This window comes from Carassius gibelio, chromosome B16 (genome assembly GCF_023724105.1).
Source record: "Carassius gibelio isolate Cgi1373 ecotype wild population from Czech Republic chromosome B16, carGib1.2-hapl.c, whole genome shotgun sequence".
NCBI classification, from domain to species: Eukaryota; Metazoa; Chordata; class Actinopteri; order Cypriniformes; family Cyprinidae; genus Carassius; species Carassius gibelio.
Genome location: NC_068411.1, coordinates 4,622,685 through 4,634,892, shown reverse-complemented (window position 1 = coordinate 4,634,892; position 12,208 = coordinate 4,622,685). Strand labels below are relative to the sequence as shown.

The window sequence follows — 12,208 nt, the reverse complement described above, 5'->3', positions numbered from 1 at the left end:
TCCTAAAGAAAAGCTTATCATAATCCTCCTCTGATATTTACATAGACTTCTACAGGCTGTTCGTTTAGGAGTAATATTTCAGATCAGTACAGTATTTGTGTGATCGACACCTGTAACTACACCGACAACTAAACAAGTAGAATGCTTTCAAATGTTGCAAAAACAAAACCAGATATATGCTGACAAGCAACACAGTAGTGTCTGGTCTCAGCTTCTAACTAACCGTGGCTGCATGTATTGTTTTAGTTCATGAGAGAAGCAAAAAACATAAAAAGTAGACTTGTTTTAGCTAAAAGAATCACTATAAAAAAAAGCCTAGGCCTGCCTTATTCTCTCCTCTCACTTGTGCCACTGGGTTTTATATTTGAGAATGGAGACCTGTTCAGGGAAAAGGATGATTAGAAATGAGTTTGTCATTGAATAGTTCTTGTGATGACATTTCCTCCAGAAATAGTCAGGATATTGTAGCGAGCGTTGAAAGCAGGTAAAACCCATGTTAATGTGCTACTTTCCGCAACACTCAGCAGTTCAGCACCTCCTATCAACAACTACGTATGTTGTTTCTTCTAGATGTTTCCACTTCACATTAACAGCATTTACAGCTGGTCACTGCTTTAGAAAAGAAATCAGCTGAAATCTTTGAGTGAATTGCAGTAAATATAAATCAATTTGAATTTTTACCAGGGATTATATTTACAGAACGTTAGCGATTGATGTGCCTGGAATATTTCAATCAACCAATTAGACGAGATGCAAGTACAATATGAGATACAAAATCATTACAATGAATAGGTTTATAATAACGCTTATTAAACATGCCTTAATGATTTGTTGCTCCATTGCACTGGCTGGTCTGCCCATAAGATCTGCTCATAGCTATTGATTGATGCATGGCTAAAAATGTGTAAATTATCATTTGAACCTATAAATACAGTTTTAATTAAGGGACGAGTATAATGAAGTGATAACAAAATGAAATATCAAAAACACAAACTGTATTTAATTTGAGGTTTTGGTTTACACTTTATTTTAAGGTGCCCTTGTTACAGTGTTATTATACATTTAAGGACTGAGTAATATTAATTACCTGAATGTACTTACTATATAGATAGGGTTTGGCTTAGGGTTATTTGCATGTAATTATGCTTCATTTATTGTTATTATAATAGTAAGTACATGTAATATGTGTAACAAGGACACCTTAAAATAAAGTGTTACTAGTATTTGATTTATCATTTTAATTTTGTCAAGAAAAAAAAAAAATTCCATAAACCTTCCTTAAAATATGGCTTGACTTTAACAAGTGAGCCAAACACGGACTCCTCCATGAACGAACCGTGACCTCCAGTGGTTCATTCAAAAGAAGACCTCAAATACAGAAAGACAGAACAATGAAACAAAAACACAAGGTCTCTCTGATATGAAAATTACGAATGCTGATGCATTAGCTCAGAGGCAGGTGCTCAGGGAGTGGGGCAATCCTTCTGTGTGATGTCATCACTTCAACACAAGGTCAGGTGAGGGACTCACAGAGGAGAAGGCAGACAGGAAGACACAAATCAGACAGATAAAACAGCCAGGTCACAAGTGTGTGTATGAGAGAGTATCAAGAGCTTGACTTTAAACTTGAAGGAATGGAGCGACGCGTCCTGCAGCCATATTCCATCAGACAAAAGCAATTTAAACAGGATTCTCTGAGATTAGTCACTCATTCTCCTCCACACGACTGGCAACTGACCAAACGCTGTGTGCTCAGACATTCTGCCATATGAGGGGAGGATAATATCTACACACCCAGTGTCCAAACAACAGAGAGAGAGAGAGCGAGAGACAGTCTGAGACTTCAGGGAGGACAGGCGTCTGATAACAGAACCCATCGAGTTAATCATTCACACATTCCTCAGAGATCTCTGGCGTTTTATGTGTCCTCTGAAGTAAAGTTCTATTCTTTCTAACCTTATCGCCCCTGCATTTCACTACAATAGCATTTAAGTAACATTAGAAGTCTTCATATTTAGTTTACTACCAAAATGAAAGACAAAACAAGAACTTTACATTTTTACACTTTGGTAAAAGGCTGTTTTTCACAGCACTGGTCAAGTTTTTTTTTTTTTTTATGCTTCCATAGCATGACTTCTTTCAGGCTAGTGAAAGGAGAACATCCAGAATACACATTAATTGATTATTTAAATACACATTATTAATTTGTGTCTGTCGTTTTCAATTAAAATACATGTTTTTTAAAGGCAGCTTGCTCTGAATGAGTTTTTCTCATGCACCGAGCCAGAAATCTCCACTTCAGTAGAACCCACGTACACAAGAATGTCCTGTTTTGTTCCAATATATATTCTGAAGGTTTGTTCATATATCATTAATCTGAATTATATAAGAGTTTATTTTATTATTATATGGTGAAATTGACTGTTGATAATATTTGTTAATTTAAGGAGTGATACAAAAAGAGATATCCAATATCTCCTTTGTAAAAAAAAAAAAGAAAAAGAAAAAAAGATGTTGATTCTAATGTCAACAGAATGAAACCGTAATTTTAAACTTGTCTTTATCCAATCTTCAGATTTTGTTCTGGACATCTGGAGAGTCTTTTAGCTACATAAACTTAAGTACATTCACACAATCCAGCAGCTCTGAATGTGAGTGTGCACATAAAAGTGTGAGCTGTTACATTAAAAAAAGTATTTTGAATATGCTGATTATTATAATTTTTTTTTTTTTTTTTTTTAAATAAAAAACACATCAAAGTTGGTTAATCACCATAGAATAATAATAATAATTCAGACAGCTCTTTTATAATACAAATGTAATTTATCATACAAGATGAATGAAAGCTTGTTAACATCTTCATATCGGGAGCTGTAACCTTGTTAAAATCTTATTTATCAAAGCGGTTATCCAAAAATTGTGGGAGTCAGAGGGCAAGCTGTACGGCTGCAACATAGGACGTATTATTAATACCTTGGTATGGCATGAGTAGCAAAGCTTTAAAGTGGTCTTAAATATAGAACTATGGGTGCTAAATAGTGGGAACTCTTCTTTTATCTCTGTGTGCATCCCCTATGGAGTACCCCAAGGTTCTATATTGGGCTATAAATAATGCCATTAGCTTCTGCTCTATTACTTTTAAACATAATGGTTTAAGTTTTACAACAAAGCCCCCAAAATGACCCCTCTATGCATGAATGTTTCCAAAGTAAGATATTTCTGACCTGGCATCATGACGGTTGTAGGGACATTGGCTTCTGAGCTGAGAGAGAGACGGCCACCCTTGCCCAAGCGGTCACAGAGCAGCGTGATGTGTTTCTTCAGGCGTGATGTGTCTTTTGGGATGGTTAATGGGCCGGTGCTCAAGCTGATGGCCTGATCTTTGGGGCTGCGTGACAGACACGTTTTTAAGAGGTGGGAGACGGCTGCATCCACGCTTTCCTCCCAGCCCTGAAAAACATATACAAACTGAGCCGTGCAAATATAAGAATTCACCAGTTGAAAGTGAATAAACAAAGTTCCTGCTTGAGAGTTTTGTGTTGTGGTTGATGTGAAGTTTATGATTTTCACAATTCACACTATTGGCTAGAGTACAAAGCAACAAGAAATGTTTAAAATTCATTTTTATTCATTTATATTTACCTTAGTATATTGTCTTATTTATTTTAAATACTTTCTAATCCTTTGTTTGCAATCATCTGAAGTTTTTACTGAATTAGCCACAAACACTCCCTACTATACACTTTATTTTTCTAGCCACATCTAAAACTCTATCTACATACAAACAAGCCATAAACATTTAAATGGAATTTCTGTTTGAGTATATGCTTTTTTCTTTTTTTGTTGTTGCATGGGTTGTGAAGTGCATTTTGCCACATGCCTCATGAATGGAAAGTTACTCCCTGTGAACAGAGTTTTTTATTTGCGTGTGCGTCTTTAAGTCTGGCCTGCAGCATCTCCCGCCCACCCTTTTGCCGTCAGGCAGGCTAGAGAGGCTGAGAGATGGGCTGGGGTGTTGACAGGCAGGTGGAATGTGGGACGACTGTGTCGCCATACAGACAGCCTTTAATGAGATCTAATAGCAGGTAATCAGCCTTGTTACGCTGATGACAGGGGCGAGCCCTTCACTGACTACAAAGGATAAAGAAGAAACAGAGAGACAGAAAGAGGAAGACATTGATAAATCAGATAAAAGTCTCCAATGGAGGAAATTAGCAGATTACACCAGCCTGAGTAATAAAAGACACTCAAGACACATGAGTCTTGTATGTTTTGGCATACTGAATCACACTCTCTATGAATTATCTACAGAGAGTTTAGAGATCCAAATATCGTTAACGTTCCTGAGTAGCAGACTCTCTCCAGATATAAGAATATTTCTATATGTGACTGTACAGCTGATGGCAGTGTTGCTTGATGGCACAGAATACAGGGATGTTGTGGATGCCAGGGCATTGCTATGTGGTTGCCAAAATGTTATGGTTAGTTGCTAAGGCATTGGTTGCTATGTGCAGTGGCGTAGCTTTGTCATAAAAAATGTTGGGAACAGTGGCATGATGGGTGGTTAGGCTGATTCAAGCTATTTTTTGTATGTAGAGTAAGCAGAGACTGGGGCAACTAGGTCTTAAATCGGATGGGATGAGCAAATTCTTGTGCACGACTCAAATATCACAATTGTGTGCAGCAATACTTGTACAGTATTGTGCCATCAGAGTTACATTTAAACCTGCTGGACTCCCCCATAATTATAACAGTATTTAAGGCTAAAGTTCAATGTGATTAGGAGGAATGAACACAATATGAATGTTTTATTGATGCAAATGGTCCCCATTCTATATGTAATTTTTAATACTACAGCATAATATAATTAAATTTACCACATTTTCCAGAAAGCTGCACCAGGTAAGACAAAAAAAAAAAAAAAGAAAAAAAAAAGTTGTATTGGTGTGTAAGTCGCATTTTACTATCACTTTCAGAAATATTTTAAATACTGAATAGTTCTAAATAAAATGAATGTTAGAAAAAAAACAAAAAAACAAAAAAAACAATGTAAACACTAAAATGAATTTTACTTCCCCTGACTCCAAATCATTAAAATTGTGTGCAGAACAGAAACAGAACAAGAAAAATAAATGAATATATTTATATAAAAAATAATAATTATAGTACCGATCATTAAAAAACAATATTTATTTTAAACCATAGATGCCCATCCCATGCATAGTCTTCGTTCATTTTAACCAATAACAAATGGATTGCAGCTTTAATAACTTTATTCACGTATTCATAGTTCATTTGAGGCAGTTTTTGCTCTCCATTATATATAGTGGCTCTGCACTCCCTCAGATATTACTTGTAACTCAAACTTTGTTCTGTGTACACACGAATAAGTGCTTTTTGTAAACAGGTTTATAAAATAATTTTATTTAAAGAAGCACAACCCTCATAGAAAGAATGTGTTTAGGCCTGTTGTTTGGTAATTGCATGCATTTCACTTTGCAAGATACATTTTATGTAGTGACTTCATCAAACGCACCATCGAACGGAGTATAGCCTAGGTTACTCTAGAAAAAACTAACACCCAGTATAATGGATTACTGAGTAATGAGAATGTTTAAATATGTTAAGCATTTTTGCGTATGTGCATGCTAACCCATTAACACTGGTTATAATCACAGGGGATTTTAATTGCTATTTTGATTCTTATCTTGACCGCTTTTCATCTTAAGTTCTTTCCACTAATAAATCTGTTTTAAACAGTCTAATTAAATCCATGAATTTTGTGGATGTGTGGAGGCTATTGAACCCCAGTGGTCGGGATTACTCTTTTTTTTCTCATGTTCACAAATCCTACTCTTGTATCGACTACTTCATTATTGACTTATTGAACTTATTCAAAGGATTGTCCATTCAAAATATAACATTTTAATTTTGGATCATAGCCCGGTTTTGCTGAGATTAAGTTTATCCTTACCAAAGGTTCAATTTTGTAACAAATTTTGGATTTGGTAACGCATCCTACAGAGATTAATGACCGTTTTGCAGAATTTTTACAGGCAGCTATATTCTTTGAATTGTTCAGAGATGAGTAAGGTGGGACATAGCTTTCTCCATAAAGTAAATTTTCCAAATAGTGCTAAAAAGGAATCAGGAGGAACCATTTAGTCTTTGCGAAGTTTTAGAAACAATGAACTCCCTTGCTAAGGGGAAAGCTACAGGTCCAGAAGGGTATAGAGTGGAATTCTACAAAACAAATGCTTCTGTATTGGCCCCTCTGCTACTTCGTATGTTAAATCACTCTACTCTGTTGGACAAGTTCTCTGATTCTTAATATGAAGCATATGTGTGTCTTTTGAGAAAAAAAAAAGATAATACTGTGCCCACGAATTATAGACCAATAAGTCTTTTTAATTGTGATCAGAAGGTGATTGCGAAGATTTTGACTATTTGTTTAAATAAACATAGAGACTCACGAATTCATTCCGACCAAACGGGTTTCATTCCAGGGAGGTTCTTCTTTTGTAATTCACGGTGCCTATTAAACATTTTATATAATAATCAGTCCAAAAAATCTAAAGCAGCAATCCTCTCCCTAAATGCGGAGAACATTTTTTGAACCAATTGAATGGAGCTATATGTTGTCTGTGTTAGAGCGATTTGGCTCGTCAATTCTTACAAATTCAGATCAGTCCACTTTTATTAATTTACAGTGGGGAATGCGACAGGTATGCTGTTTAAGCCTGTTGATGTTTAGCCTAACCTTAGAACCCCAGGCTATTTATTTACATATCCATTCTGATATCTGAGGTATGCTTTGTGGCAAAGTTGAGGTTAAGCTGTCTATGTATGCAGATGACTTAATATTATTTTTTTTAAAGATCCTTCCACTGCCATGCCATGTCTAATGGAAATATTTAATATCTTTGGCTCCTTCTCTGGCCACTTGGTCAACTGGGAGAAAAGTGTGTTTATGCCTCTGGGAGATGGTTTAGATGCTCCATTTTTGAGTTCTCTGCCCTTTCAAATTGTGGATAACTGTAACAATGGAGGTGACAATGGAGTGGGGATCCAATTGCAGGCTTTATTAGAAGAATGTGGTTGAAACAGGCAGGGTCAAACATCGGGAAACAATCACAGCCAAGGCAATGGCAAAAGAGTAATCCATAGAACAGGCAAAGGTAAATGCAGGTAGAAAACAATCAGAGTCAAGGAAACAGTCCATGATCAAAACACTGAGGCAAGGCCAGGCAAAACTAGGAAACTTGTGCCGTGTTTCCACTGTCGGGCCAAAAACAGGCGTGCTAGTGTGTGCCAGGGCCAGTCGCATTTTAACTGTCACTTCTGGTGCTTGATTGTGCCTCGACAGTGCTTCCTCTGGGCCAACTGTCCGGGTTTTTGACCTGACGAAAACCTTGGGCCAAAGCGGGCCAGCTGGGGCTAGAGTAGCGTTATGAATAAAAGCGGAGTTTCTCCGTGCTGGAGAGTGTCAGCGCCATGGATCATTTCATAAAGCTAAGAGCTATAACACCAGCATTAAAAACTTTTTTAAATAAGTTGAGCTCAAAACTCACTTCCAGTCAGCAGAGAGTGTTTCAAATAACTTGATCCGATGTGAATAATAATCACCATAAAAGGCAGAAATATTTTTAAGTGATACAAAAGATTATACACGCTAGGCATTAACGTTACCATAGTAAACATGGTAAATGAGACCACTTGAAGAAATCAGACATCAGCTTCTTATTCTGTATCACAATCATGCATTTATCTAGTGACATATTGCATCCGTCATAAGTCTCATCTCGAGAGTTTAACGCCACGTAGCCTATGTCATAAAAATATAATTATATGTTTTTTGTTTGGGAGCTTTTATAAAAATATAGAAATTATAATTATTTCTAAATGTGATGTACACTCACCAAAAGGATTATTAGGAACACTTGTTTAATTTCTCATTAATGCAATTATCTAATCCACCAATCACATGCATTTAGGGGTGTGGTTCTGGTCAAGACAATCTCTTGAACTCCAAAGTGAATGTCAGGATGGGAAAGAAAGCTGATTTAAGCAATTTTGAGCGTGGTATGGTTGTTGGTGCCAGACTGGCCGATCTGAGTATTTCACAATCTGCTCAGTTACTGGGATGTACTAGTTACTAACGTGCTACGTGTCATTCAGTTTAGTTTTTCCTCTGTTTTTCCATTCTGCTGAAAAGTTATAACTGTTTTAGGAAAAGTGGCCCAACCTCTTTTGAACGTTTCTGCATTCCTTTGCAATTGTGAGTTATATATATATATATATATATATATATATATATATATATATATATATATGTATGTATACACACACACTCAAAAAATTATAAACACAACACTTTTGTTCCCTCTCCCCTATTTTTCATGAGCTGCGCTCAAAGATCTAAGACTTTTTCTATGTACATAAAATTTCTCTCAAATATTGTTGTAATATATATAGTAGCATATTTGAAATGTTTGTAAATTGAAAGCACTGTTAACCTCATCACTTTTATAAAAGAGTGTGAATGCACTGCAGTGTGTGGACTGTGCACATAACACAGTTTAACTTTTTTAACACTTTCTATTATGTGTGTAGCAACATTTATATATCAATCCCTTATTGTCTGGTGTAAAACTAAATTGTGTGTGTGCGCGTATGTGTGTGGGTGTGTTACATATATAAATAAAATTATGAAGCATGACAGATAGATAGAGGTGCTTATCTGATTTATGTGCTATTACAAGCTATCAGTAACTTTCAATATCAATAACTAAAAGTGGTGTGGACTCAAGTTAAAAAATAAAACAGTACTAGCACATCTTTTCTATCACGTATGTCCACAGCACGGATTCATTTACAAATATTCTGATATCACAAACAACGCAATGCTACTGGAGTCTGTCTTCACCATATCAGAAGACACATCCTACATTACTGGAGCCTTTGAAAGAAAGATAAAGCACTGAAGGAATTCCACTGGCTGAGAGAGACAATTTTGCTTGAAAGAAACAAGCTTTAAGCAGGGCTGAGTCAAGCCTGGCTCCATCAGGGTGACACTCATGTATTTGTGCACATTCATGTATGGTTCTCTCTCTCTCTCTCTCTCTCTCTCTCTCTCTCTCTCTCTCTCTCTCTCTATATATATATATATATATATATATATATATATATATATATATATATATATATATACATGCATAAAAAAATTTTTGGCAGTAGTTTTTATTCTAATAGTTATATTTTATTGTATTTAAGTTTCAAAATGTTATTTTATTGTATTTAAATTAACAAATTCAATTAAATGTATTCAAATGTTAGAAACTTAAAAACACAGAGGGGAACGAAGTTGGAGAAAATTGTGTAGAGTAAAATGTGTAATGGGGTCACAGTATTGCTCACTGTGTGTTTATGTGACACATTTGTATTACAGGTTTTTGTGCTTCAACACCCATGTCACCTAACACCTGGAGACAGATTCTCCAGGTCAGCCAGACACAGGCTGCTAATTCAAAGGGGTGTCTAATGTCAAAGGCTAGTGTGTGTGTGTGTGTGTGTTCTCTCACAAGCTGTGGTGTGTCCTGCAGCAGCGGTAGGAGTGTGGCCTCCAGGATGGCAGTCTGCTCTGAGCTGAGCCCTTGCCACAGTGACAACAGCAGGATGAGGAGGTGAGTGGCGCTCTGCAAACGTGTAAAAGCTTGGATCAAACGCTCCCGGTTGTCTTCTGCTGCATCTGCTAATGCTATAACCTGACACAGAGACAGACAGACAGACAGAAAGAGAGGGTCTCAAAATAACTGCACAGATGTCCTAATTTTACAAACTTCAGGATTAACATCTTACAAAAAAAAAACTATATATAAAAAATATATTTAGCAAAAATAAAATTAATCTTATTTTTAGGGCTTTTAAGATACATTGCTGTATTATTTTGATGACAATTAGAGTATGTACACGATGCTCCATTTCCTATCTTTAATAAAAAAAAAAAAGAGTTTGCAAAATTTACTTTGAAATTGCCTTTATTCTCAGAGGTAATTCTCATTAGATTATCATTATTGTAGCAGTATTGAGCACTATTTAGAAGTCACGAGAATGAGAATATGCAAAAATGTTGTCATAATGCATAATGTCTTAATGAAAAAAAAAAAAGATTGCGGAGCTAAATATGTCCTGGATATAGTCTGTAAAATTCACCCTAAGCGGTCTCATCATGAGCAAATTAAGCAAGTCTTGATTGGGGGTAGAATTAACCATTAGTAAAAACAAAACAGTTGAATGAAAAGTGGGACATGAGAGGCTGTTGGAAGAAAGTTAGCAAAAAAACATAAACATAAAAAATAGCCCATCATACATGCCTGATAAAGTTATGCTCTTTGAGAGCACACCACACCTGTAGAGTCGATCTGAAACCACAGAGCATAAAAACACACTGAAACAGTGTCTGAGAGAGACATCTGCTATTAAAGATCAGTGTGTATTGATAAAAAAGTCTCAGCAGCCAATATAAATAGACCTTCAGTGAAGGAGCTTTTGTGAGTGAGAGTACAAGAGTTGATTGATGCCAGCTGAGCAAAAACAAAAGCACATTTAAGAGCTACACAAAGAAGAGAAAGTCCAGAATAGGTAAAACACCCTTGAGAAAAGATGTAAGGCAGATCTTGAACTTGCTCAGTGGAGAACAGTGTATTCAAAAACTGAGTTTTGGCTGAATGTATTTAGGCACACTATATGCCTCAGGAAGACAATAATATAAACTTCCTTCTCTTTTTATTTAGGAACCTTATTAAAATCAGAAATTGAACAAATTTAGAAACAGGAAGTGGGTTTTCATTATGTACAATGTTAAGTATCACTTAAGATGAGTTAGATTAGAAACCACTATCTTGAAGAGCTAAAATTTGCTGTTGGTTAGAAAAGAACAGACATGAAACAGCTTGCAGACTGTTAGACCCATCAGTGTGGTCACCACTTACCCATGGACACATTCTACGAAAATTATATACTCTAAAAATACCCCAAACCATTTTGAAATACAACATTTCAAGCCTAAAACAAACCTCAGCCAATGCCAAAGACAAGCAAGAAAATACTTTATTCCCTGAGGGATGCAGCCAAAAACGGAGAGACAGAAATATCTGTGCGGTCAGAATAAAAAGAATTTAAATAAGTTCTTCGTGGGATGTCAGTAGTCAGTGGTCTTTTTCACACCTTCAGAAGAACCAGAGCTGTTGAAATACAGCACTTGACTACTGAATCTGTCATTATCAAACTTGAGTTCCAAAATAAAATACATTTATTGAAAAAGCATCAGCAACATGGTCTGGAGCCATGGAGCCCATTTGTCTGATAGTGGTGAAGATGAGGGGCATCGTGCAGCTTTGAGAGGCCACTAGCGAAAGCCACTTTGGTGTCCTGGGCAGGACAAGATATGACAAAAGGAGGATACAAATTTTTTTTTTTTTTTTAAAGAGCACAATGCCTTTTCCTTTGGATGTAAATCATCTGGTGCTACCAAATTTAGATTTATAATTACTGACACTATAATGAAAAACCACAATCATGCATAATTAATTTTCAAAGAAAGATTTTTTGAATGTTTTTTTTTTTTAAAGTTGTCTCTAACATCTCAAAGGGCAAGTGCCTCTCTGTTTGAATGGAAGTGCGATCCTTTAGCATAATTTTCCACGGGTGCAATCTTAAGAATGTCATTATTTTGCATGTGATGAATATTTACATTATTAGCATAACATAAACATTATTATGCCATGAATACTGCTGATTTAAAGTGTAAATATCCAAATATCTAAAATTCTACTTTTCAAGATTAAATTAAAAAAAAAATTTGCACAGTGGCATTATTTTCATGACAAATTGGGAAATATATGACTTTTGTCATTAATATAGTGGGATTTTATGCAAATGACACACACCAACAGCTGACATGAATTGAATCACTGAGACTTGAATTTATATTTCAAACTCTAAACACAATGAATTAATAATGAAATATTACAACAATTTTATTATAACTAATATATAATAAAAATTGTATATATTTTATATCTGTGATGGCAAATCTGAATTTTCAGCTGCCATTATTCCAGTCTTCAGTGTCACATAATCCTTCAGAAATCTTATATGCTTATTTGCTTCTCAATAATTTTTTTCTTAATATCAATGTTGAAAATCA

At 35.6% G+C, this 12,208-nt stretch overlaps 1 protein-coding gene across 2 annotated transcripts in view; it reads right to left on the bottom strand.

Moving 5' to 3' along the window:
* Positions 1-12,208, bottom strand: part of LOC127974532 (protein PTHB1) — a 105,987-nt gene that overhangs the window by 41,445 nt on the left and 52,334 nt on the right. For both annotated transcript variants that reach the window (XM_052577876.1, XM_052577877.1), the window contains 2 exons: positions 9,582-9,764; positions 3,225-3,450 (listed from right to left, as the gene is read on the bottom strand). In XM_052577876.1, coding sequence (XP_052433836.1) covers positions 3,225-3,450; positions 9,582-9,764 — 409 coding nt within the window. The remainder of the gene's footprint in view (positions 1-3,224; positions 3,451-9,581; positions 9,765-12,208) is intronic.